Source organism: Anomaloglossus baeobatrachus, chromosome 5 (genome assembly GCF_048569485.1).
Source record: "Anomaloglossus baeobatrachus isolate aAnoBae1 chromosome 5, aAnoBae1.hap1, whole genome shotgun sequence".
NCBI classification, from domain to species: Eukaryota; Metazoa; Chordata; class Amphibia; order Anura; family Aromobatidae; genus Anomaloglossus; species Anomaloglossus baeobatrachus.
In genome coordinates this window covers 349,437,426-349,463,709 of record NC_134357.1, presented here as the reverse complement: position 1 = coordinate 349,463,709, position 26,284 = coordinate 349,437,426, and the positions used below count along the sequence as shown (strand labels likewise).

General features: G+C 45.8%; 1 protein-coding gene across 2 annotated transcripts in view; it reads right to left on the bottom strand.

Moving 5' to 3' along the window:
- Positions 1 to 26,284, bottom strand: part of CPNE1 (copine 1) — a 121,366-nt gene that overhangs the window by 75,119 nt on the left and 19,963 nt on the right. For both annotated transcript variants that reach the window (XM_075349904.1, XM_075349903.1), the window contains exon 2: positions 961 to 1,089. In XM_075349904.1, the coding sequence (XP_075206019.1) occupies positions 961 to 1,089 (129 nt within the window). The remainder of the gene's footprint in view (positions 1 to 960; positions 1,090 to 26,284) is intronic.

Genomic DNA, 26,284 nt, shown 5'->3' with positions numbered 1-26,284 from the left:
ATACATATGTGAGAAAACATTCAGTCATAGTGGGATTAACCATCAAGTGAGCAATCCTGTTTGACAGCATTCTGTACAGAAGTGTGCACGCAGAGAGCTGTCAGTCATTAATCAGGTTCACTCCTTTTATTATTAAAACTTTAATAAGGATTTTAATTTTGTTACACACCCGGCACGGATCCAGGCTTTGCTCCCCTCCCTCAGTTGGCTTCATTAAGTTGCGCTCCACGTTGGGCTTTGCAGATGGCCTGGTGTGATCCCATGTGATCATCTGCCAAACAAGGCTCACCAAGACACACTTGCGTCTTGGTATTATGACTTTAGTGTTCCTGACTCAGGTCTGCCTGCAGCTTCCAATACTTCTGCTACCAGCCCCTCCTGTCTGCCTGCAGCTTCCAGTAGTTCTGCTACCAGCCTCCTGTCTGCCTGCAGCTTCCAGTACCTCCACTACCAGCCTTCTGTCTGCCTGCAGCTTCCAGTACCTCCGCTACCAGCCTCCTGTCTGCCTGCAGCTTCCAGTACCTCCGCTACCAGCCTCCTGTCTGCCTGCAGCTTCCAGTACCTCCACTACCAGCCTCCTGTCTGCCTGCAGCTTCCAGTACCTCCGCTACCAGCCTCCTGTCTGCATACAGCTTCCAGTACCTCTGCTACCTATCTTTCCCCATTTGCCTTACCTGCCTGCTGCACCAGCGTCCATGTGCCCTCCCGGACCTTGGGCTTGGAAGATCTACCTCACCAGGTGAGCCTCACAACTTTATATTAATTACTTTAGTTTTACTTAAGGAAGTAATAAAGTTGAGAATGAGCAGGAATTTAAATGAATAATATACAAGTTCCACTAAATCTTTTCCCACAAAACGTTATACCAATTAGTGCAGCTCTATAACATGGTGCTCATAGATTACACAGAATGACAAAGCATACAACTTTTCTTTATGAAATATGTAACAATTTCTTTACCTCTGACCATTTTCCATCACCAACGCTTTGCAGAACTACACATAATGGATCAGATTTGGATCCAATATCTTTATCCAAAAGATCTGCACAAGAAATGGACAGCTGGATCTTGGTGACACACTGAGCCATCTGTAAAAGAAGGGAAACCATGGTGGTAAAGGAGGGTTAAACATAAGATTCCAAGCCTACAGGGATAAAGCTGGTTAATAAAGCAGTAAAGTACAGGTAACCGTAAGAGCGTATATACGATTTGTGCCACTGCACAGGAGCCCAAGAGGTTAGGGGGCCTATTTCTAACTCTAAAACAGGTGGAATCGTGCATTGTATTAAGCTCTTGAGCTGCAAAGAGGCCATATATTGTTCTTGCACATGGGCCTTTTCTGTCTGTATCTGCAAGTGGAGAGTCTTATTTATTACAATGGCTGGAGAGCTGCTGCATACAGTATGTATCAAATCCATTGCTTTGATAGATTGATGAACCCCATCTTTTAAATTTGAATGCATACAAGTCTCCCCACGCCAACTTGGGAGCTCTCTACAAAAGGAGCAACTTGACCCATTAGGCCAGATGCCATAACATAACATGGTAAGAATAACCCTAAGAAAAAAAAAAAAAAAACACAAGTGACACAGCCACCCTTTTCCTAGAATGAAAAGGTCAACAGACAAAAGAGAAAAGAAGTTAGAGATGACTAACATGTAAGATATTGACGTGTAAAGTTTCACTTACATAGGCTGAAAAAAGACCTAGGTCCATCTAGTTCACCCCTCCTCCAACAGTCCTACATTTTGTCATTAAATCATTTATAAATCGACAATGTTGTGCGTACTTAGAAAATCATTCAGCCCTTTTCTGAAAGTTGTTACCGTCTGCCATTACTACCTCTTGTGGTAGGGCATTCCACAGTCTGACTGCTCTAACTGTAAAGAACCCGTTCCTTTTTAGCTGCCTCCCACTCGCAGTAAGTGCCCCCTGGTCCTAGTATGGTCTTCGGAAGAAAGTCATGTGCCAGTCCTTTGTATTTCTACATATAAATGAGATCTGCTCCGAGACGTCTTTTTGTCTAAGCCACACAAGCCCAATCTAATGACTAGAAGAAGGAAATAGAAAACCAAATTGGTAAACTAATGTAATACAAAAGAAAATCACTTATTTCCAAATTGAATACCGATTCAAAGAGAAAACATGTCACAAAGAAAGGGCTTTCCCTGTAAAGTCAATTATGCCGTCTACATAACATCTGAGACAAGAACATTTGCGGCACCGTTTTATATGATCGATTGCAGAAGTGCCTTCTCAATAAAACAAGATGAAGCTGGTAGAACCTACATTACAAAAGGTTTATGGAGTTCAATATAACAGACCGTGTCCTCCAAACATTTGTATATAAAAGCCCGATTATTCATCAAACAAAGAAAACATATGATCAATTCATCCACGTAATCAAAATGAAAAGTTCCTGTTTTTTGTACAGGATAGAGTCCATCTCCTAGCTCTGGTTCATTACATAGCACAATTCATGCACTATAAACATTACTTCACTAGATATTACTATAAACCAGGGGTGGGGAACCTTTTTTCTGTCGGGGACCATTTGGAAATTTCTACCAACCTTCGGGGGCCGCACAAAATTATCAATGTTTAAATGACCCTGCTATATTGGGTGAAGCAATTAATTAACTGGGGGCATGGGGCTGGGGGCACAGACATCACTTGGGGGGGGAGGCACAGACATCACTGGGGGCTGCACACAGGACTGGGCGGGGTGCACACAGGACTGGGCGGGGTGCCCACAGGACTGGGCGGGGTGCCCACAGGACTGGGGGGGGTGCACACAGGACTGGGGGGGGTGCACACAGGACTGGGGGGGGTGCACACAGGACTGGGGGGGGTGCACACAGGACTGGGGGGGGTGCACACAGGACTGGGGGGGGTGCACACAGGACTGGGGGGGGTGCACACAGGACTGGGGGGGTGCACACAGGACTGGGGGGGGTGCACACAGGACTGGGGGGGGTGCACACAGGACTGGGGGGGGTGCACACAGGACTGGGGGGGGTGCACACAGGACTGGGGGGGGTGCACACAGGACTGGGGGGGGTGCACACAGGACTGGGGGGGGTGCACACAGGACTGGGGGGGTGCACACAGGACTGGGGGGGTGCACACAGGACTGGGGGGGTGCACACAGGACTGGGGGGTGCACACAGGACTGGGGGGGGTGCACACAGGACTGGGGGGGTGCACACAGGACTGGGGGGGGTGCACACAGGACTGGGGGGGGTGCACACAGGACTGGGGGGGGTGCACACAGGACTGGGGGGGGTGCACACAGGACTGGGGGGGGTGCACACAGGACTGGGGGGGGTGCACACAGGACTGGGGGGGTGCACACAGGACTGGGGGGGTGCACACAGGACTGGGGGGGTGCACACAGGACTGGGGGGGTGCACACAGGACTGGGGGGGTGCACACAGGACTGGGGGGGTGCACACAGGACTGGGGGGGTGCACACAGGACTGGGGGGGTGCACACAGGACTGGGGGGGTGCACACAGGACTGGGGGGGTGCACACAGGACTGGGGGGGTGCACACAGGACTGGGGGGGTGCACACAGGACTGGGGGGGTGCACACAGGACTGGGGGGTGCACACAGGACTGGGGGGTGCACACAGGACTGGGGGGTGCACACAGGACTTGGTGATGGGCTGCACATGGGATTGTGTGGGGGTGCACAGGACATTGGGGGGCTGCACACAGGACTGGGGGAGGGGTGCACACAGGATTGGGGGGGTGCAAACAGGACTACTGGGTGATGGGCTGCACACAGGACATTGGGGGGCTGCACACAGGACTGGGGGAGGGGTACACACAGGACATTGGGGGGCACACTGCGCTGAGAGTTTCATGCAACTCTGGGGGAGAAGGTTTACAGAACTGTTGTGGGGTTGCACAAAGCATTGGGCAGGGCACATAGCAGCAGAGGGTCGGCGCTGGACTCACAGCAGCATTGCATTCACATCACCGAAGTGCAGGAGCCGGACACACTGCATCAGAAGAAGGCAGGCACTGATCTCCGGAGGGCAGGGGGCGGACACACAAGGCTGGAAGCTGTGAGGCTGCTGTGGACCCGCCCACAATTGGCACTGGCCGGCGGGAGAACACATTGCAGCACAAACAGCAATGTGTGGATTTAAAGGGCCGGCGGCAGCAAGACCGCGGTGACAGCACCAGCACTGCCTCCCCCTGGAATCTGCCCGGTGGCCACATAAAAGGTCATGGCGGCCCACGGGCCGGAGGTTCCCCACCCCTGCTATAAACCATAAAGTACCAATTTATACAGAAGGTGTGGAGCAAGACACCACTCTACCGGCATTGAAGGAGCTCCACACCTTAAGGACACCCCATATGAATTTTTTGGGTGGATGCGCAAATCCTTTCAAACTCACTAACCTGGTAAAAAAAAAAATAAATTGGTTTGTAGATGTAAATTTAGCCTCCTGCTCTAAAAAGCCTAACCAATTCTAGCTATATTGCAGTCTGTATGTACTGTTTGATACAGCAGGATTAGTGTTAATTTAGTTAAGGACAGTTTCACATGTTTGACATTAACCGGGTATGGACCAAGATGTTTAGTCCAGGGCCACACGGGGGACTAATCCGATCCTCGCATGACAGTCGGCTCGCGCTGGCAGCACAGCAGGAGCAGAGTGTCATGCGAGTATCACTGCAACTGAGGTCCGATCATGCGAGCGGACCTCAGCTGCAGGGGATGGGCCGGCAGTGAGGAGGTGCGGGCCAGCACTAAGGAGGGGAGTGCCGGCACGGAGGAGGAGAGGGAGGGATTTATCTCCCTCTCTGCTCCATAGCCGGCTATTGCCATTCTCGCCCTGCACTCACGGTACACCGGTGTTCTGCGAGTTCTGCGAGTGCAGTGCGATCTTTATCTCGCCTCATAGACTTGAATGGTGCGAGAAAAACAAGGATCGCATTACAATCGCAGCATTCTGCAATTGTTTTCTCGGTCCTACTGGGGCCGAGAAAATAAATCGCTCATGGGTGCTGGCACATAGGGTAATATTGGTACGAGTGGAATGCGATGTTTTATCGCACTCCACTCAGTCCGATTTTCATGCCGCGTGTCTTAGGCCGACTAACAGTGGAATTTCCTGACCTAAACTCAACAGCTACATAAATACATACAAAGCTTTTCAGTTTTGGTCAGGAGACCCACGACCTGTCCGATCATATCAGTCCATACTTGGACCCTGAATGATTGATGTGTGAAACCAGGCTAAAGTGGGGCACAAGGGTTATAAAACCCAAGTGCTTGTTACTAAAAAGCCACTTCATCTTGACTACAATATAGGTGAGGGAACTATACCCTTTCCCCAAGTTGAAAGGCCTAGGTATTACCTTGAATGGCTAATTTATATTCCTATATCTCTCAAACATGGGAGAGTAATGACATCTGTGACCTCAGGTGAGCTCACTGACGGTAGTTCCATGGTACAGTAGCAGTGACCTCAGGTGAAGTCAATCTCAGTCAACTCACCTCAGATAAACTATAAACTCACCTGAGGTGAACACAATTAACGGAGTGCCAGATTACTGGCCTAGGCTATGTTCACAAGTTGCGTATTTGGTTGTAGAATATTTGCATCTCCTGGCAGAAAAAAAAAAAAAAAAGCACCAAAATGGTGATGTGGTTTTGATGTGTTTTTTTCTGCCAGGTGATGTAGATTTGGTGCAGAAATTTGCATCTTCTGGCAGAAAAAGGCATCAAAAATGCAATGTGATTGTGACGCGTTTTTTTTTTGCCAGGAGATGCAGGTTTGGTGCAGAATTTTCTGCAACAAAATACACAATGTGCGCAAATAGCCTAAGCAGGTAATCCAGCATTGAGTTCATCTCGAGTTAATAGAGTTCACCTGAGGCGAATCCATCACAGGGGTACCGTAGGAACCACCAGTTGTGTCACTGCTTTTCACAGCTGCGGCTCTGTCAGTGGGTCCCCTCGATGCTGCAGTAAATCAGTCATTCGGTTTTCTAATGTGACCATGTACTCGACCTCAGGATGTAGCAGAGGCGGGAACGCCTTGGGACGTAGTAGTGTGGATTACGTCGGACCTCCAGTGGTGTTTTGGGGGTTACTACATTTTTTTAAATAAAAGGATTTTTTCTCTGTTTTGTGTGGGGTTTTTTTTGTTTTTTTTTTACTTAAACAATTAGTAATTACTAACTTAGGCTTGGTGACATCTGTCATTTTTTTACAAATCACAGGTGTCATTAACCCCTTATCATACCCAAACTGCCACCACTCCAGGGCAATCTGGATGAGCCAGGTAAGTGTTAGGATTGGAGCATTAATGGATGTGCCAATTTTGGGGCGGCTGCGGGCTGCTATTTTTTAGGTTGAGTAGGGCCCAATAACCATGGGCCTCCCTAGCCTGAGAAGACCAGCTCCAGCTGTCTGCTTTATCTTTTCTGGGTATCAAAATTCAGGGAGGGTAGGGACCGCATGCCAGTTTTTTTTTTTTAATTATTTAAAATAATTAAAGAAAATAAAAAAGCCCCATGGGGTCCCTTGCATTTTATACACAGCCAAAATAAAGCACACAGGTGGGGGATGCAGCCTCCAGATGCCTGCTTTATCTGCGCAAGGTATCAAAATATGGATTATTTATTATTTTTACACTCCACTTCAGGACCCAGACAGCTAGTGTGAGGGCAACCAATCACAGACGCCAACAGTCTGACTGCAACCAATCACAAATGCTGTCACAAAGGGTGGGAGGAGGAAGCAGTGAATATTCATGGAGTTTTAAAGAACTACGATGACAGTCTCAAGAAAACTTAGTAACTAATTGTCCTATTTAATTCAAATGTTGCTTCCTTTTGCAGCTGCCTAGCTCTTACTAACACCATTTTAAAACACATGTTTGGGTCTCTTAGACGTATATGAGGTTCAGTGTCAAGTCTGGTCCTGAACCAGACTTTTTTGTTTTTTAAAAAGGCCGGTCGGACCCACCGTACCTGAACATCTGCGGGTTCACCCATCTCTACTCATCTTCTATAGCATAAAAAAAATATCCTTCCATGTGTCATACAAGCATTACTAGGCCACTGTTACCACGCTGCTCATTCTCTAATATGTGATGACAAGATACAAGCTTACAGGAGCTCAGCCAGTTATCTTCTCACAGCACATTCCCCTACCATGACTCATGTCCACAAACTAAGCCCAACTCCTTTTGTATTTGGTCCATGAGATCAGGAAGACGACCAACTGGACAAGATTATAGGAAATACGTAACCGCAAAAGGTGTGTTAACAAAGAGGGGAATTACAATGAAAATGAGTGTCATTGTGCTACATTTGGCAAGCATGACTGCATAGACTGATACATGACCCCAGCATCATAAAGGCTACAGTCATTTCCATACACAGCCTCAATACTACCTAGTAAATTCAGCTGTAATTTCTACTTTGTGTAAGGTAACACATGATGCACATTAGTAAAAACGGAAATGTGAAAAAGTTTCTCTTTGTGAGTCCTGCGTCCATGAAATTAAACAGTATAATTACTGCCAATCTTCACAACTTATTAGGAATCTGCTCTTCTTACAGCCCAATACTCCTGACACCATCTAAAATCCTTAGAATGAAGGGCCCACGGTAAATTCTCTTCAGTGCCTATCATCTTTTCACTTCTTATTTAATCTGACAGCTGTGTTTTTTATCAAAATCTCATACAAATATATTTTATTATAATATATATATATATATATATATACACACACATACATATATATACATACATACACATACATACACATACACACACACACACACACACACACACACAATGGCTCAGTGGTTAGCACTGCAGTCTTGCAACACTGGGGTCCTGGGTTCAAGGACCAAGGACACCATCTGCAAGGAGTTTGTATATTCTCCCCGTGTTTGCGTGGGTTTCCTCCCACACTCCAAAGACATACAGATAGGGACTCTAGACTGTGAGCCCCAATGGGGACAGTGTTGCCAATGTATGTAAAGCGCTGTGGAATTAATAGCGCTATTTAACCCCTTCAGCCCCCGGGCACTTTCCGTTTTTGCGTTTTTGTTTTTTGCTCCTTTTCTTCCGAGAGCCGTAACTTTTTTATTATTCCATCAATCTTGCCATATGAGGGCTTGTGTTTTGCGGGACGAGTTGTACTTTTAAATGAAACCATAGGTTTTACCATATAATGTACTGGAAAACAGCAAAAAAATTCCAAGTGTGGAAAAACTGCAAAAAAAGTGTGATCGCACAATAGTTTTTGAGATGTTTTATTCACTATCTGGTAAAACTGATGTATCTATGTGATGCCTCAGGTCGGTGCGAGTTTGTAGACACCAAACATTTATAGGTTTACTTGTATCTAAGGGGTTAAAAAAAAAAATTCACAAGTTTGTCCAATAAAAGTGGCGTATGTTTTGCGCCATTTTCCGAAACACGTAGTGTTCTCATTTTTCGGGATCTATGGCTCAGTGACAGCTTATTTTTTGCGTCTCGAGCTGACGTTTCTAATGATACCATTTTTGCGCAGATGCTACGTTTTGATCGCCTGTTATTGCATTTTGCGTAAAACATGCGGCGACCAAAAAACATAATTTTGGCGTTTGGATTTTTTTTGCCACTACGCCGTTTACCAATCAGATTAATTGATTTTATATTTTGATAGATCAGGCATTTCTGAACGCGGCAATACCAAATATGTGTATATTTATTTATTTTTTAACCCTGTAATTTTCAATGGGGTGAAAGGGGGGGGGTGATTTGAACTTTTAGGTTTTTTTGGTTTTTTTTTATTTTACTAGTCCCCCTAGGGGGCTATAGCGATCAGCAATCCGATCGTTGATCGCCATCTGCTGCTCACAGCTATACAGCTGTAATCAGCAGAAATAGTCACTTTCTTTTTCCCTCTGCTCCCGGCCGTGGAGAAACGAAAGTGAAACTTCGTAGCTGCAGGCGTCATCACATGACCCTGTGCTACGATGGCAACCACCGATAGTCACGTGATCACGCACGTGACTTCCGGTGGGGGCGGCGGTAAGTAAAAAACCATGGCCGCGCGCATTTATATCTTGCTGCCAGACTTTGGCAGCAAGATTTAAGGGGTTAATGGTCGCGGGTGGAAGTGATTCCACCCGCGGCTAGCAGACACACATGTCAGCTGTTGAAAACAGCTGATATGTGTGCCGACCGCCGCCGCCTGCGGCAGGGGGCGGGGCTTAACGGGACACGATCCATGACGGATAGATCCGTCCAAGGTCGTGAATGGGTTAAATGAATAAAATATATATAATTTTACACACACACATACTGATTGATTATTGAGAGAGAGAGAGAGAGAGAGAGATATAGATAGATAGATAGATAGATATAGGTATACATACATATATATATATATATACACACACACACACACACACACACACACATATACACACACACATTATATACATACATATTATACACACACACACTTTTTTTAGAACTGGAGAATGGATTGTCAATAATGAAATTATATCTTTCTATTATGCACTATGCAGCTGATGAAGCAAGCAGCTTGTAGATACACGGGTCCGCTGCTCTATGTTCAGGTTCGTTGGATTCGGCCACACTTTAGTCAAAACTTTAGTTAAAAGTTCGTTTCAGGACCCAGACTTGACCTGGATTTATTCCCGACACCGAACCCCATATAAAAGTCAATGGGGAGCCAAACTAATGGGCTTGACTCGAGTAACGAGTATAATGGAAGTCAATAATTGGCCAGTTTGGCTCTCCACCCACATAGAGCCAGCCATAAACAGAGCATTTCCAAAGAAGGAAGGGTTTGTTCGGGGGCTTGTTTTTTTAAGCACCACACCCGGAAATGTTGTTTTTACTCCCAGCAAGAGCCAGAGACTGCAAGCGGCTCTCACTGGGTCAAGCGTACCCGAGCACCCCGATGCTCGACGAGTGAATAGCATACGAACAGCACCCGAACTTGGATTTATTTATTTATTTTTTTTTTTAAAGTCTGTTTTCTGGTTTGAGCCACGGACACCCAAGTGTTCGCCAGGAACCCCGACCTTTACAGGTCGGGTTCGCTTATCCCTACTTGTATAAATAGTCATTACTGAATAGGATTGCTGACGCATCAGAGGACACACATTTACTGTGAAGTCGTGCTAATAGTAAAGATGAGCAAACCTTCAGTCTCGAGGCTCGGGGTTCGGGCTCAGAAAATGACGTGAAAATCCTTGTGGTGAGTATCGTGCTATGCCGGTGTCTGACTGACGCACAGCATTGTGTGCGCTGCGGGAAGTGTGTTATCGGCTCAAATTTGACTTGCATTCTAAGATGTAATGTTCAAGGAGAAGGGAAAAAAACCAAAACACCGCCCACACCCCTCGGAAGTGTTTTGCTGTGGGCGGAAATCAAAATACTTCTGGAGGTGGGCGGGCTCTTTTTTTTTTTTTTCATTTCTCTGTTGTTAACAGGTGTCACGGCAGTGACATCACAGGTTCACCCGAGTTCATTCTGACACCCTGTGGCTGCGACTAACCTGAGTGATATCGCGCTGATCGCACAGCTCACTTCAGTCAGTCTGGTGATTTGCTGTCACAGCTGGAGTCCTCCACCTGTGATCACAAATCAAGCCACGACTGAAGTGAGCCACAGGTGGAGGACTCACCTGAGTCACCTCACAGCGGGCAGTCATGCTCTATGGCCGCTCGCTGTGACTGTCAGATGTAGCAGTGCTGGAAGCGTCGTGGGACCTTGTGTGGATTACGTCATTAGGGTTAATAAAGTTGCAAAACAGGGTGCTTTTTTGTCTTATTTCAAGTAAATGATTTTTGAGGGGTTTGTGTTTATTTACTTTCACTTACAGATTGGTGATGAGATGTCTCAGATGCCAGCCATCATTAATTTAGGACGTAGTGGCAGCTATGGGCTGTTATTAACTCCTTATTACCCTGACTGCCACTGCACCAGGGCAATCCAGAAGAGCCTGATATAGTGTTAATGGATGCGGCAATTCCGGGCGGCTGCAGGCTGATATTTTTAGGCTGGGGGCAGCCTAATAACCATAGGCCTCTCCAGTCTGAGAATACCAGCCCCCAGCGGTGGGGCTTTATCTTCGCTGGATATCAAAATTGAGGGGACCGCGCACAGTTGTTTTTTTTTTTTTAAATGATCTATTTTACTGTATAATACAGACCTGCCCACTAGTGTCTGTGATTGACAGCAGTCTTACTGCAGCCATTCAGCGTGGAGGCGCGTCTGACTGCAACCAGTCACAGCCACCGGGTAGCAGTGAATATTTATCAGCCTAATAAGCGGCCGGGAAGAAGAATGAGAGGCAGCGGGAGCAGTGTGACAGCCGTCCCGGTGATCGGCGAGTATGAAATGCTTGCTCCTACCCCTTTGCGCTGGATTCTGGTCCCCATGGACTTTATATGGGGACCAGCATCTGGCCAGATACCGGGGATCAATCCCCCACGGACCCCGAGTCTGCGGGGGATTAATCTGCCAGTCCTCCGAAACGCAGGAATAAAACGCAAAAATAATTTGACTTGCTGCTTCTTTTTTCTGTGCTCAAAAAGCAGCAACATGCGCACATCCTTTGTGAATTCTCAGACTTTGCTGGGGAAGGCAACGCATTCAGTTTTGGGCAACAAACTGCACCCAAAAATGCGGTTAAAAAAAAAAAAAAAAAAAAAAAAAAGCAGCACGCACAGGGCCTAAAGGAGTATTCCCAGCTCCAAGATCCTATCCCAATATGTAGTAGGTGTAATATTATTAGCAAATACATCCAATTAGAAATGTAGTATAGTTCTCCTAAAATAGCCATGTCTCTTACCCCATGTGCAGGGCATTGCAGGTTAGTTGCTTGTTGTCATAACCATGAATACCTAACATGGATGATCGAATATCTAAAATATTTGGCAATATTCGATGTGCAATGTAAGTCTATGGGAAGCACGAATAGTTGCTATTCGGCAACTATTCGGGTTTCCCATAGACTTACATTGCGCATTGAATATTCGCAAACAGTCGAAGAGCGGCGACGAATTTGGCGAATATGGGCGTTGCCGAATATTTGAAGTGTTCGATCATCCCTAATACCCAAATGTTACTATATGAGTGGTTGTAACAATGGATACCCAATCTGAAATGCCTTGTACATGAGGTAATAGACATGGCTATAACAGGAGAACTATACTACATTTCTAATTGGAGTCATTTGCTAATATTCTTATTATTACTCCTACTACATATTGGGATAAGATGGGAATACCCATTTAATGAAGCAGATGAAGAACAATTCATGCATACTTCCCTTTGAAATTGGAAAGATGTCCCGCAGTGTCCTCAGCACAGAACTGGCAGCTATCAGTGGGACCCAGCTACATACCTCTATTGTTTGGAGCAGTCACTCTGGAAGAGGTCTTCATGGAAGAATTGTGGACAAACACCATGACATCCAACAATCAAACAAGGCCGAGTGACTCAACTACTCAAACACACAGGAATTGCAGGAAAACTTCAGCAGGTGTGACAGATCTCAGATTGTTTGCCTAAAGGCTGAAGAGCGGTACAATAATGAGTATCTGCATGTAAGGGCTGGTTCACACTAAGCGACAGCGACAACGAGGTCGCTGTTACGTCACCATTTTCTGTGACGCAACAGCGACCTTGTAAGTCGCTGTTATGATTGCTGCTTAGCTGTCAAACACAGCAGCTGAAGCAGCGATCATAACCGCGAGAGCAGGGAGCCGCGCACACTGCTTAGCGCTGGCTCCTTGCTCTCCTAGCTACAGTACACATCGGGTTAATTAACCCGATGTGTACTGCAGCTACATGTGCAGAGAGCCGGAGCCGGCAGCACAGGCAGCGTGAGAGCTGCGGAGGCTGATAACTAAGGTAAATATCGGGTAACCACCTTGGTTACCCGATGTTTACCCTGGTTACAGCTTACCGCAGCTGCCAGATGCCGGCTCCTGCTCCCTGCTCGCTTCATTTCGTCGCTCTCTCGCTGTCACACACACACATCGATCTGTGTGTCACAGCGGGAGAGCGCCTTTGAAGAAAACGAACCAGGGCTGTGTGTAACGAGCAGCGATCTCGCAGCAGGGGCCAGATCGCTGCTCAGTGTCACACACAGCGAGATCGCTAATGAGGTCACTGTTGCGTCACCAAAACCGTGCCGTAGCAGCGATTTCGGTAGCGATCTCGCTATGTGTGAAGCACCCCTAACAGCAAAAGCCTTCTTCCTTGAGTCACACTACCAAAAAAAAAAAAAAAAAAAAAATAGAAGTGGATTTTCTATTGTTTCCCCCTTTTCACACAATTGAAATTAGCAAAAGTGGCAGCCATTTTTCTCCTAGTGGGCCCCAGGCCCCTGCCAGTCTCCTTGGTTCCTTCTTTGATGGGAGAACAATCACCGACTACAGGTTATATGCCGTCCCTTCTAGAAAACAAATGGCCAACTCAGAGAAACAGTAAGTAAGTATTACTGAGGATTGAGCACTACCATGCTCGGGTGCTTGGTACTCATTAAGAGCAGATGAACTTGGTTGGGCGTGACTCGAACACCCGGATGGGGAACTCAAGCATTTTTCTGGAAGATTTCCTGGAAAAATGCTCAAGTCCACCACTGAACTTCCATTGCACTTGGGTGGTCGAATCGCACCGATCCGAGGATTTCATTGCTCTTAACGAACATGGTAGTGCCTGCACATCACAAGTAAGGATTCAAGGATTTTATGTTTACACCATATGGGGTTTTTTTCCCCACATAAAAAGAAAAAAAAATAAAGTCTGGAATCTTCAATAAATGTTTAACAATGGTATGTGACTCCAAATAATGGTTATTAGAAGGTTTGTATTCAAATGCTGGATTTATAGGAGGAGCGATTATGGCGCTGGGAATGCCAAGTCCTTATAGCCGAAGATGAAGTAACAACATTTACATCTAACAATACGGTGGTCCTCTATTGAGCTCAAAGAGGTACAAAAGAGCAAAGATCTCTAATGGCGACTAGAAACATCAAGAAGAATAGTCACAGAGACAGATTCCAGGGAACAGGATTGTATTATGTAACATAACCGGACGTGACAAGGATAGTCATCACTGGATGCTCTTTCTACCTCCATAATCATAAAATGCCATCTCCAGATTTACTGAAGCATACTTTTTCACTTCTAATTAACCGGTGTATCGCGAGTGCAGGGCGAGAATGGCAATAACCAGCTACGGAGGAGAAAGGGAGATAAATCCCTCCCCTCCTCCGTGTCGGCCCTCCCCTCCTCAGTGCCGGCCCGCCCCCCGCACCTGAGGTCCACTCGCACGGTCGGACCTCAGTCGCAGTGACACTCGGCTCTGCTGTACCGCCAGTGTGAGCCGAGTGTCATGCGAGGGGATCGCAGATCCACGTGTGGCCCCAGCCTTAGTATTTAAGCTATCCTTTTGATCACATTTTCTTTTCAGGAGTTTGGGAAAGCTGAATTATAACGATTTTTCGAAATGTTAGAGTTAAGACTCAACAGAATTAGCATCTTCCAAATAAAAAAAAAAAAACTACTATTAAAGGATTTTAATATTAATGTACCATGACGATTACAGCTTTAATTGAGTTCACTGGGTACATTTCTTAGAAGCCAATTGTGCCAAATCTTGAAAACTAATGTCACCACTTCCTGTAAAGGACTCGCATTATCCACACAAGTAAAAGTTTGTAAGTACAACATTAGAAGAAGACAGGAAAATTATTAGTATACAGTTTTCCATTTATGCAAGAATAAATTAAAAGGAATATCCACTTACGGCAGATTTATGTGATGGATTTACAGATGTAGAAATGAATGCAACAGTTTTGCGAACTGTGACCCTTATAGTGGTGGTCCGAAACCAATATTGATTGTAATCCGAAATGGCTGTCTATTGTACTAATCTAATCTCTATTCTAATAGACTATAATTAAAAAGTCCCTATCATTCCCTCTTTACCTGCTTTTTTTTTTTTTTTTTTAACTATTTCCAGTTTCTCCCAAGCATGTATCGACTGTCAATACTGACAGTTACTTAGGATGAGCTGCCTCGTTACTGTGTAATATTCTTTGTAATGCACAGTGACAGTGCACTCAGTGCAGATTGTAAGGCCCTGTGCGCACACTGCGTTTTTTGCTGTGGATTTGCCACGGTTTTTGCTGCAGAAAAGGTGCGATTTTTGTTCATAACCTTTCTGCAGTCCTTCCCCAGCAAAATCTATGGGAAATCCAAAATGCTGTTCGCACACTGCGTTTTTTTTCCTATAGGTTTTGTTGCAGAATTTCTGCAGCAAAAAAAGTAGCATGTCACTTCTTTTCCGCAAAACTAAGTAGAGAAACTCCGGTACTCTAATGACCCCAAAAAATTAGTCAAGTCGAGTTCATGTTGTGCTAATTTTATTAATCCAAAAGTTGGACCAATTGTTGTATATTGCTGTATAAGGAAGTGTCCACAGAGATCAACGTTTCGGCCGGCAGGCCTTCGTCAGACTGGACTTCTTTTTATCTAATATCAGTACACAAGGAGAATCATTTTTCAATCATGAGCTGGCTACTGGTTGCTAGACCATAAAACCATATAGAGGTCCAAAGGATGAGCGGTTAGTGTGCGTATATCAGGTTACAAAGAAGATTCTCTAGTGAACATACGTCTTGGGCCCCTTTCACACGTCAGTGATTCTGGTACGTTTGTGCTTTTTTTAAAACGTACCAGAATCACTGACATACGCAGACCCATTATAATGAATGGGTCTGCTCACACGTCAGTGATTATTCACTGCACGTCTCCGTGCGGCGTACCCGCGTGTGCGTGATTGCCGCACGGAGACATGTCCATTTTTTTCTGGCATCACTGATGTCCCACGGACCACGCAGTGGTGTGGTCCGTGAAACACGTGCCAGAAAAAAAAACGTGCTTTTAAAATAAAAAACATTTTAACTCACCCGGCGTCCAGCGATGTCCTCTGCAGCCCGTTCTCCCTGCTGCTTCTGAGCCGGCTCATTGTCGCGCATATTCATTATGCGCGACACAGCCGACCCGGAAGCAGCTGCTGCGGGGGTCACCGCCAGCCGGATGCTGCACCGCGGGAGCGATCAGCACCAAGGACAGCGGGAGCGCGCACAGGTGAGTTGTTTTCTAAGTGCAATCACGGGCCACGGAGAACGGAGCCCAGATTGCACTTAGACAACCCACGTGTGCCGTGAATCACGGCACACGCAGGGACATGTGACGTTTTTCGCTGGCGTGTAAAACACGCACTGTTTTTCACTGACGTGTGAAACGGGCCTTAGTGTCCTTATAATCATGTGAGGTCCAAATAAAATTACTATTAATCCTAGGAATAGTGAACGATTCCTGTTGTATTGGGAACCATATACCATACATGCAGGAGTAAAGGATACTGTATATCTATTGAGCCCAGGAAGCGAATTCCTAATGTATTAGAGACAGTATATATGAGGCATATCAGACAAAAATATATAGGGCACTATGTATCTGATCACAGGTGTGGGAGACAATTGCAGTTGCTCATAAGGCAGAGGTAGTACGAGAAGCTCCCTGTAAGAACCTACCGTATAAAGTGTCAGAGGAACGTGGAGTGTGCCCGCCTGTGTCCTGCAGTGTATTATTCTCCTTGTGTACTGATATTAGATAAAAATAAGTCCAGTCTGACGAAGGCCTGCCGGCTGAAACGTCCACCTCTGTGGACACTTCCTTATACAGCAATATAAAAGTTTCTCTGTTTTGTATACCATTTTCTCCTGAGCACCTAAATCGGTGACGCTTAGCCTTTATTGTTATTTTGGACTTTTCCGCAGATACCTGCGTTTTTGCCATAGATAATAGTAAAAAACTGCAGGGACCAACCCATGGAAAAACCGCGGCAAATCCGCAACAAACCACAGAAAAAAAACACATGCGGATTTGGGTGTGTTTTTGGTGCGGTTTTTGCCGCGGGTGTGGAATTCTGCCAGAGGGTGCGGAATCTTCTTAAGAAACATCCATTTCCCAGTGCGCACAGACCCTAAACAGGGTTGATCTCTGCTCGCCAGGTTCTCTACTTACTATGTGCAGTGACAATGTGCACGCTTACCAGTTTATCTTCTTATTAGAGCTGCTAAGGGAGCGTGCCGTCACTGTGCATTACAAAGTAGATCACATAGCGACAAAATCCTACTGATCATACTGTATGTTGAAATTGACGACTGAGCAAGGACTTCACTGATGACGCTTTGCTTCAGGGCGTGGCCATGAATGAAACGCCCACGCCGGGGCTTGCAGGGCTCGCACGGTCACCGGGCCGGTGGTATTCGAGGTCAGGCTGTGAGTGGCCTGACCCGGCTTCCGTGACCCCCGGCGGGTTTCAATAAAAAGGAAAGTCCGTCCGTCAGTCCGGTGTAACAAGGGGGATGGAAGGAGGGTAACGGGGTTCCTGGAGAGCTTGCCATCACTCTCCCCTAGGAAACTGTACGGGACGGGACGGGGGATGCTAGCAGCGCCACCCGTGGTTTGCGGCCAGGTGTTCAGCTGCCGCTGCGCAGTCTCTCTCCGGGGCAGGTGTTACGGGCAGCCGGATGGAATCGCTCCGCACGGGTGGAGCGGGGTGGCCCCGGGAGGTTTAGGAGACCCAGGGCAACAGTCCTCAGGGACACCGGGGGCACAGGGCGGCGGTATTACTCACAGCAGTCACGGAGTGCGGTTCCAGTTGTTCTTTATTTAAAGTCCGTTCCACATCGCACCCGGGTGCTGGTCCTCGCCGCCTGTAGCCTTTGGTCGGTCCCGGGCAGGTAGGAGGAAGGGGCCTATGGAGTGATCTGGGGGTCCCTCTCTCATTCGGTGCGATAATGCTATCCCCGTGGCATGGAGCATCTTGGGGACCCACCGCCATTCTGTCTCTCTTCCAGTAGCGAACACACACCAACCGCCACCGGGTACAACTTTCTCCAGGGATCCCCAGTCCTCAGCTCCATTCCCTTCCTTTAGGTGTTATCAGCACTGGTCTCGTGGCATCTCCTCAGCAGGAGCTGTCCTGTGTAAGTCTGCACTTTGCTGCAGCCTCTGACAAACTTTGTGTGTTCTGCACCAAACTCACTCCTATTCAGGCCCCCCTCCCCTTGGTTGTCATGGGGACCTGTCTGTGTCCAGCCACCTGCTCATTAACAAGACAGGATAAGTCATGGACTCAAAACTTCATGCTGCAAAAGCTATTAACTCCTTCCTGCCAGTGTGAGGTGAGTGTGTGTTGTGGGGACTCTTCTTCCTCCTGCCCGGGAAAAATGGGGTAACATTTAATACCCTGTAACGACCCGTTTATAGGGGCATTACATGAACAGAGGTTGTGGCAGTGATTACAGCCATTGCTCCCTGACTACGACTTGTTTGAGTATCCCAGTATGTGCACTGGGGATTCTCAATCTAAAAGTCAAACTAAGTAGTTAACAAAAGTAAATAAAAAGCAGTGAGTAGAGAGGGAAAGGTGGGGACTTTTTAATTAAAGTGCATTATAAAAGAGATTAGATTACAATAAATAGAGAGAGATTAAAGAGGTGGTCCAAAACTAAAACAAGTTTTAATTCTACCTCCTGAATATTGTAAAAAACACAAAAAACCTGAGCTGAAACAATGTTCAGTAAACATGCAACATTAAGCATGTGAATTGCAGCCTTAAGACTAGAAAAAAACCAAAGAGAAAATTGCATGAAAAATACCCTGACTATAAATAAATAAATTGCAAGTGCTTAATAACAGGGTACTCAGTGTATACATTTTTGCAAAAAGGTAAAAAGCTGTCTCACCTCGTCACGGTGTACCCATCTGAGACAGTCCCTAACCTACTGAAGTTAAAAACATTATCAATACCTGACTTGTGTCATGTCAAACTCCAATATGAATGGTGGCAAGTGGTCAGCTGTGTCCCAGATTAAATACACAGTGAAGTGAGACGCAATTAGATGTTCAGTCTCAGTATTTTTTTTGTTTTTTTTCTAGTCTTAAGGCTGCAATTCACATGCTTAATGTTGCATGTTTACTGAACATTGTTTCAGCTCAGGTTTTTTGTGTTTTTTGTATGTTATCTTGCTTTTTTGCAAGTTGGGGGCGCAGCCCTCCTGATACTGAGACTGAACAACTAATTGCGTCTCACTTCACTGTGTATTTAATCTGGGACACAGCTGACCACTTGCCACCATTCATATTGGAGTTTGACATGACACAAGTCAGGTATTGATAATGTTTTTAACTTCAGTAGGTTAGGGACTGTCTCAGATGGGTACACCGTGACGAGGTGAGACAGCTTTTTACCTTTTTGCAAAAATGTATACACTAAGTACCCTGTTATTAAGCACTTGCAATTTATTTATTTATAGTCAGGGTATTTTTCATGCAATTTTCTCTTTGGTTTTTTTCTAGTCTTAAGGCTGCAATTCACATGCTTAGGCTATGTGCGCACTAGAGCTTTTTACCTGCGGATTTACCCGCGGATTTGCCCCGGAAATTTCTTGAGAAATGTCTGCAATCTTTGTGCAGACATTTCCCATGAAATTCAATGAGAAAAAAAAAATAGCTGTGCGCACTGTGCGGATTTTTCTCAAGAAAATTTCTTGAGAAAATTTTCTCGAGAAACTTTCTTGAGAAAATGTGCATGTCCATTAATTTCCGCAGGTACCTGCGGTATTCCGGGGGTATTCCGCAGGTAGCAATGATGTGCGGTATACCACCGGAATAGCCGCGATTTACCTGCGGGAATGCTCATCGCTGCCTGCGGTTTTGCAGGAAGCGATGTCATTATGCCAGGAAGAGGAGGCGGAGCAGAGTAAACACACGTCACACTCCCTGGACGCCGCACAGAAGCACTTCCGTGCGACCTCCAGGTGCCCGTGCAGTCTGTGTCCTGCTCCGGCCTCGCGGCTGCCTGCACTGCAGGATGTCAGTGTCTGCCCGCAGTGTCAGCAGCCTGTCACGCGGCAGCGCAGGCACTGACATCCTGCAGTGCTGGGAGCCGCGGGGATGACGATCGCTGCTGTCAGGAAGTGAGATCATTACCTGCTGTGACGATCTCCTGCCTCCTGACGTCAGCGCTGTCACTGCTGTCTATGCCCGTCTCGCGAGCGGCCCGAGACTGTCACTAGCGGTGACGTCACGGGCTCTCGCGATACTTCTGACAACGCGGCGGGCATAGAAGTCAGTGACAGCGCTGACATCAGCAGTACAGGAGATGATCACAGAAGGTAATGATCTCATCTATGCTCCTGATGGCAGCGCTCGTCATCCCCTGCAGTGACCTGAGCTGACCTATTGATGTTAGCTCAGGTCACTGCACAGCTCTCCCAGCCAATGGGGAACATTCTGTTCTTCATTGACTGGGACAGCGACTATGGTATGGATCGCCGTGGGACCCCCCCCCTTATTGGATTACGCCGGACGTGGATTGATTGTTCTTTTCAATAAATTGGTTAAAGAGGCTATGTGGGGAGTGTTTTTTCAAATAAAACTTTTTTTGTTGTCTATTTTTTTATTATTACTGACTGGGTTGGTGATGTCGGGTATCTGATAGACGCCTGACCTCACCAACCCCAGGGCTTGATGCCAGGTGACATTACACATCTGGCATCAACCCCATATATTACCCCGTTTGCCAACGCACCAGGGCGCGGGATGAGCTGGGGCAAAGCGCCAGGATTGGCACGTCTAATGGATGCGCCACTTCTGGGGCGGCTGCGGCCTGCTATTTTTAGGCTGGGGAGTGTCCAATAACAGTGGACCTCCCTAGTTGAGAATATCAGACCCCAGCTGTCCGCTTTACCTTGGCTGGTGATCCAATATGGGGGGGACCGCACGTTTTTTGTTTTAAATTATTTATATAATTTAAAATAACAGCGTGGGGTGCCCACTCTTTTGGATTATCAGCCAAGGTGAAGCTGCCAGCGGTGGTCTGCAGGCTGCAGCCGTCTGCTTTACCCTAGCTGGCTACAAAAAAATGGGGGGACCTCACGTCGGTTTTTTTTAATTATTTATTTATTTTATGGCCAAATACAAGGCTAAGCACCCTTTAGTGCCACATGAAAGTCACTAAAGGGTGCCCGCTTAGAAAATGCAGGGAGGTGGAACATTATATAGGTTTTTCTCATCTATCTATCCATCTATCCCTCTATCTATCTATCTATCCCTCTATCTATCTATCTATCTATTCATCTATCTATCCCTCTATATCTATCTATTCATCTATCCATCTTTCCCTCAATCCATTATCTGTCTATCGATTATCTTTATTATTTATTGCAGGGACAAACCTGCGGTAAATCCGCGGCAAAACCGCATGCGGATTTGGTGCGGATTTTTTCCGCAGGTCCGGAAATCTTTCACGGGCAGAAGTTTCTCAAGAAATTTTCTTGAGAAACTTCACATTTCTAGTGCGCACATAGCCTTAATGTTGCATGTTTACTGAACATTGTTTCAGCTCAGGTTTTTGTGTTTTTTGTATGTTATCTTGCTTTTTTGCAAGTTGGGGGCGCAGCCCTCCTAATACTGAGACTGAACAACTAATTGCATCTAACTTCACTGTGTATTTAATCTGGGACACAGCTGACCACTTGCCACCATTCATATTGGAGTTTGACATGACACAAGTCAGGTATTGATAATGTTTTTAACTTCAGTAGGTTAGGGACTGTCTCAGATGGGTACACCGTGACGAGGTGAGACAGCTTTTTACCTTTTTGCAAAAATGTATACACTAAGTACCCTGTTATTAAGCACTTGCAATTTATTTATTTATAGTCAGGGTATTTTTCATGCAATATTCTCTTTGGTTTTTCTCCTGAATATTGTGTGGAGTATAAAAACATATCTTTGCTCATGGCCCATTTATGTTGGCACAATTCTCTGTTGAAAAGATCGTTTTTTCAGGAGGCTACACGGTGGCACGTGAATTCCACTGGAGCAAAGTATTACAGATTTGCAGTTACACAGTGTGCCCCGTATATTAGGTCTCTCCAATACGAATAGGATTTGTATTTGCCCTCTGCAGGATATATACAGAATTGGAGGTAAACATTGGTACAGAAAAGGTTTCAAACAAGACTCTGGGTTGCCCCATTATGGCTTCATACAACTAGGAGCATGTGAATGAGGCTTACAAAGCAGTAGCCAAAGAAGCAGCAATACCTCAGAGGGCACAAGCGGTGATTTATTTATAACATTACTGAACATGTGAAATATACTTTGCTATGAATTGTAATCTTATCTTATACAACACTTTTCCATTCCAATAAGCTGTAGCAGGAGATACAAATGTCATAATATATCTTAGGGTCTGTGCGCCCTGAGAAAATATGTTTCTTAAGCAAAATACGCACCCTCTGGCAGAGTTCCGCACATGCGGCAAAAAAAAGCACCCAAAATCCGCATGTAGTGTTACCGTGGTATGTTGCGGTTTTGCTGTGGTTTTAGTGAGGATTTGATGCAGTTGTGTCCCTGCGGTTTTTAACCATTATTTGGGTATGACTGCACTTTGCTTTTTACCTGCTTTTTCAACTGCAGCGTTTAATACCAAAATGGATGTGTTCTGCTTTTCAAACATAGCAGAGTTTTTGCCCAAATTTCTGCCACAAAAAGGCAGCATTTTGAACAGCATAGTGCGGATAAGAAACCCAAATTCCCATAGACTATGCTTGAAAAGCAGAACACATCCATTTTGGCATAAAACGCTGCAGTTGAAAAAGCAGCAAAAATGCAGGTAAAAAGCAAAGTGCGGTCATACCCTTTAAATGGCAAAACCGCAGGTATCTGCAGGAAGGAAGTGACATGGCGCTTCTTTTTGCTGCAGAAATTCTGCAGCAAAACCTGTAGGGAAAAAAAAAAAAATGCAGTGTGCACACAGCATATTTTATTTCTCATGGATTTTGCTGGGGAAGGACTGCATGAACTTAATGAACAAAAACCCGCACCTTATCTACAACAAAAACAGCTGAAAATCCGTGGCAAAAAACACAGTGTGTGCATAGGGCCTAAAAGAGATTGACCACTATAAGGACAACCCCTTCTGATTCCACTTATTTAACCAAGTTAAAATAAAAGACTGTACTCGCCTCCCGTAACGGCGCTGTTCTAGGGTTGTCAATTACCTCGATTCAGGGTTCACATGACCTTGTGACGTCCAGCAAGCCCTGCGTCCAGTCTCCGCCGACCAAACGAGCAATCAACATGTGTTGTGATGTCACGCGAGACACAAGTCCAATCACTTCTCTATCCCTGCCATCAGCCCAAATGAGTTGATCAACAGGAAAGAATGCTGTGGCTGCCGCTCACTTCATGTTGATTGCTCATTTGGTCCAAAGGCATGGCAAGAAATGTTGACGGTGACTGGATGCAGGGCTTGCTGGATGTCACAAGGTCACGTGAATCCCCGAACTGCGATTACCGACAGCACCAGAACTGGGAGGAGAGTACAAAGTCTTTTATTTTAACTGTGGGAAACAAATGGAATCACAAACAGTTGTCCTGGTAGTGGACAAACACTCTAAGGAAAAGCATTTGGAAGTAGCAGTTACTTTCTTCTTCTATACAGAAACCATAATGGGAAGGGGAAAAAAAAAACAACCCAAAAAAAAAAAAAACACACACAACCACCTTACTAGGTATGTACAGTACAGCCCAAAAGTTTGGACACCTTCTCATCTCTAGAACAACTGTTAAGAGGAGACTTTGTGCAGCAGGCCTTCATGGTAAAATAGCTGCTAGGAAACCACTGCTAAGGACAGGCAACAAGCAGAAGAGACTTGTTTGGGCTAAAGAACACAAGGCATGGACAGTAGATCAGTGGAAATCTGTGCTTTGGTCTGATGAGTCCAAATTTGAGATCTTTGGATCCAGCCACCGTGTCTGTGTCGAAAAGGTGAACGGATGGACTCTGCATGGCTGGTTCCCACCGTGAAGCATGGAGGAGGAGGTGTGATGGTGGGGGGGGGGGGGGGTGCTTTGCTGGTGACACTGTTTGGGATTTATTCAAAATTGAAGGCATACAGAACCAGCATGCCTACCACAGCATCTTGCAGCGGCGTGCTATTCCATCCGGTTTGCGTTTAGTTGGACCATAATTTATTTTTCAACAGGACAATGACCCCAAACACACATCCAGGCTGTGTAAGGGCTATTTGACAAAGAAGGAGAGTGATGGGGTGCTACGCCAGATGACCTGGTCTCCGCAGTCACCAGACCTGAACCCAATCGAGATGGTTTGGGGTGAGCTGGACCGCAGAGTGAAGGCAAAAGGGCCAACAAGTGCTAAGCATCGCTGGGAACTCCTTCAAGACAGTTGGAAAACCATTTCCGGTGACTACCTCTTGAAGCTCATCAAGAGAATGCCAAGAGTGTGCAGAGTAGTAATGAAAGCAAAAGGTGGCTACTTTGAAGAACCTAGAATATAAGACATATTTTCAGTTGTTTCATACTTTAAGTATTTCATTCTACAGGTTTTAATTCATAGTTTTGATGCCTTCAATGTGAATCTACAAATTTCAGAGTCCTGAAAATAAACAAAACTCTTGGACTGAGAAAGTGTGTCCAAACTTTTGGTCTGTGTTTTCTCACTGACAAATGCAATCCAATAACACATTGGACTGCACTCACACCAGTGCAAAACTATGGGGGGCAGTATCCATCTGCGATTGATTTCTCCTGCCATATTGTCATGAGAAATGTATCGCAGCATGCTGTGTTTTGGAGCGATTCTCGGCTCACACACCCCCATACAAGTCTATAAAAGCATGTGAAATATCGCACTGCACTCGCATGTCATCCGACCGCAGCGTGATGTACGCAGAGAAAAGACACCGAGAAGATGGAGACAAAGTGCTCCCTCCCTCTTTTCTGCAGCTGTGATACAATAGTAAGATCGCATCACAGTTGCATGACCCTCGGCTGACACTCGCAGCAGTGGGTCATTAGCATATCACTGCTGATGGTCTCATATCGGAAGCTGTGCTCAATTGAAACCGTACCAAAGTCAGACATCCGCGGGTCTCCTGACCCCAACTGACAGTGTCATTTGTGTCTATGAGGTTATCAAGTTCAGGTCAGGAGACTTGCAGACAGTCCCGTTTATCAGTGTCTATACTCAGATACACAAATTTGTGAATGTGACATAGAGGACCACATACACACTAAAATAAGCAGGATTGACCATCCACTTGATGTGTCTATGCGGGTTCCCCGACTATCCCCTGATGTAAGGATTGAGGATTTGCAGCTATAAAAGCCGCTGTCAGAGGTACCAAGCAGTAGCTTCCTCTGCTCGGTCCACAGAGGGAGATATACCTGCTGGCCAACACTATCCAAGCTGCAAGGGCACCTTAAGAGGTTGTATCTTCTGCCTGTTGGTTCTAGTAGTCATGGTTAGGGATTCCATATCTCATGGCATCGCTAGAAACCGGTTTATAATTGAAAGGCGGTTTCTGGGAACGCTGGGCTATGCAAGGACAAAAGGATTACGCTACTGTGAAACTGTGACAAACGCACAGGGTAACTTGCGGAATTATTGGCCATTCATTTTGCAGTGCCTTGTGGCTGTACATTTATTATATAGCTCCTATTAAAAGGGATCACACTGTCACAACCCTCACTGCACTTGTGGCAGATACGCATTCACCAGCTCTTCCTCATCTTCCTCAGTGAAGAGAGACATGCAAAACAGGTTCCACTACTCTACTCTGTATTCATGTTACTGGACTTTCATTACGATAGAGAAGAGAAAAAAGGATTACAGATTCTGGATACTCAGTAGCATAGCCTGGTATGTTCAGAGGTCACATTACAAAGCAGTGCAAATATGATCAGTGCTCAGAAAGGAGGCTGAGCAAGGCATTTGTGTTGTTAGTAAAAAACACTTCAAAAGTAGAAGTGGACAATGTAGGAAAAATAGGAAAATATTTCATATATTTCCATATAAACAAAAAAGGCAGCACTTGCTCTGCACAATGCATATGCTGAAGGCTTGCAAGCGTTAACAGGCTGGATGACAAAAATTATGATAAAGCTGAACTTTTTGGGGGACAGTGGAAAGAGTTGGAAGGAAAAAAATAAATAAATAAATAATCCTTCAGAGTCAGAAAAACCCTAGTGAGGGGTTTAAAGCTGTGTGCGTACGTGAATATTGCATGCATTTATGCTGCGTCTAGCTCTGCAGCGTAAATGCATGCGTCCTGCATCCCCTGCACAATCTATGTAGATTGTGCATAATCCTT